The 1,448-nt window shown below is 61.7% G+C and overlaps 1 protein-coding gene across 1 annotated transcript; it reads left to right on the top strand.

Annotated features, from left to right (window-relative positions):
• Positions 1-4: 4 nt before the first annotated feature.
• Positions 5-962, top strand: LOC103584262 (transcription factor EB-like; the record flags this gene model as incomplete). The annotated part of the gene is made up of 1 exon (XM_008565328.1): positions 5-962. A coding segment is annotated over one exon (306 nt), but the record flags the coding sequence as incomplete, so codon positions are not given.
• Between the last annotated feature and the right edge of the window lie 486 nt (positions 963-1,448).

Here is a 1,448-nt window from a genome sequence, read left to right as displayed (position 1 = left end):
TCTGCCCCCCCAGGCCCCACTGCCCCCACCCACCCATCCCCCGTCCCCATTCCATCACCTGGACTTCAGCCACAGCCTGAGCTTTGGGGGAGGGGATGAAGAGGGGCCCCCAGGCTACCCTGACCCACTGGGGCCAGAGCATGGTTCCCCATTCCCCAACCTGTCCAAGAAGGATCTGGACCTCATGCTCCTGGATGACTCACTGCTACCACTGGCCTCAGACCCCCTCTTATCCACCATGTCCCCCGAGGCCTCCAAGGCCAGCAGCCGCCGGAGCAGCTTCAGCATGGAGGAGGGCGACGTGCTGTGACCCTGGCTGCCCCTGTGCCTCCCTCCCCCACATCAGGCTGCACTTGTGTGTGAAGTAGCCACCTGCCCTGCCTCACTCCTCCCTGTTGGCCCTGTTTGGACTTAGTGCCTGTCCGGCAGCCTGTGGGGTCAGCAGAAGCCCCCCACCTGGCTCAGTGCCCCCGGGAGCAGCCCTTCTGATGGGGCTGGGTGGGAATAGGCATTCAACTGGCTCCCGGAGGTGAAATCATGAGGGGGCAGGGAGGGGACAGGGTGGACTAGAGGTAAGAAGAGGTCCTAGTTGGGGGGTAGAGAGATAGGGGTCCTATCTTCTGAGCCTCATCCCCCCATTGCCAATGAAGGACAGGTTGGAGCAGGTGGTTCAGCAAGCTCCTTCTCTGAGGCAGCAACTGGCCCAGGGGGTGCCCAGGCCTGCCTTTCTGGGACTCAGATGGTGACAAGCACGTCCCTCAGCCTGGCACTCCCCCTGCCCTCCTGCAGGTGGGGCACCCACCCCCCTATGGTGCTAACAGCTCTCCACCAGGTGGTGTGAGGGCGGGGTGGGCGGAAGAGAGGGCGGGGCTGGGTTCTGGTTAGCTGTGGGATCACTGCTGGAAGAGCAGCTCCCCTCCAGACTTCCCACTTTGTGCCTTTAGTAAACACTGTGCTTTGTACATGCTTGTCCTGTGTCTTTGGAGCGGGCCTGGGGCTGACAGAAAATGGGAGGATTCAACCCAGCTGGCCCCTTTCTGGATTCCTAGTTCAGATGCCCCTGATGAGGGTCAGGATGGGGGCTACGGAGAGGAGGGAACCAGTCGGTCACCCGGATCCCCCCAGTCTCAGCCCTGTCCCAGGGAAACTGGAGATGCAGCCTTGCTTAAGGAGTTTGGGCACTGTTGGGGGCATAGTACCTCCTTATGGCCACAAGATGGCGATGCAGCCATGCTGGTCCCATGCCTCCAGTGTGGCCCGAGCCGCAGAGTCCAGGTTGCACTGTCCTTAGCTGCTTCTTTGGGTCAGCTTTGGACCAGGTTACCCCTGGCCCAGGTGGGGGGCATGTTTTTCCTGTTTTCCACCCCCAGTTCTGGTGGCGACCTCCCCAGATTCTCCCTGCTGTGTAGGTGGGCTGAACCCCAGCTAGAGAAGGCCTGGCTGGGTGC

Source organism: Galeopterus variegatus, unplaced genomic scaffold, assembly GCF_000696425.1.
Source record: "Galeopterus variegatus unplaced genomic scaffold, G_variegatus-3.0.2 Scaffold48321, whole genome shotgun sequence".
Lineage (NCBI taxonomy): Eukaryota > Metazoa > Chordata > Mammalia > Dermoptera > Cynocephalidae > Galeopterus > Galeopterus variegatus.
The sequence above is the reverse complement of the archived record's forward strand: the minus strand, read 5'-3'. Positions and strand labels throughout refer to the sequence as shown.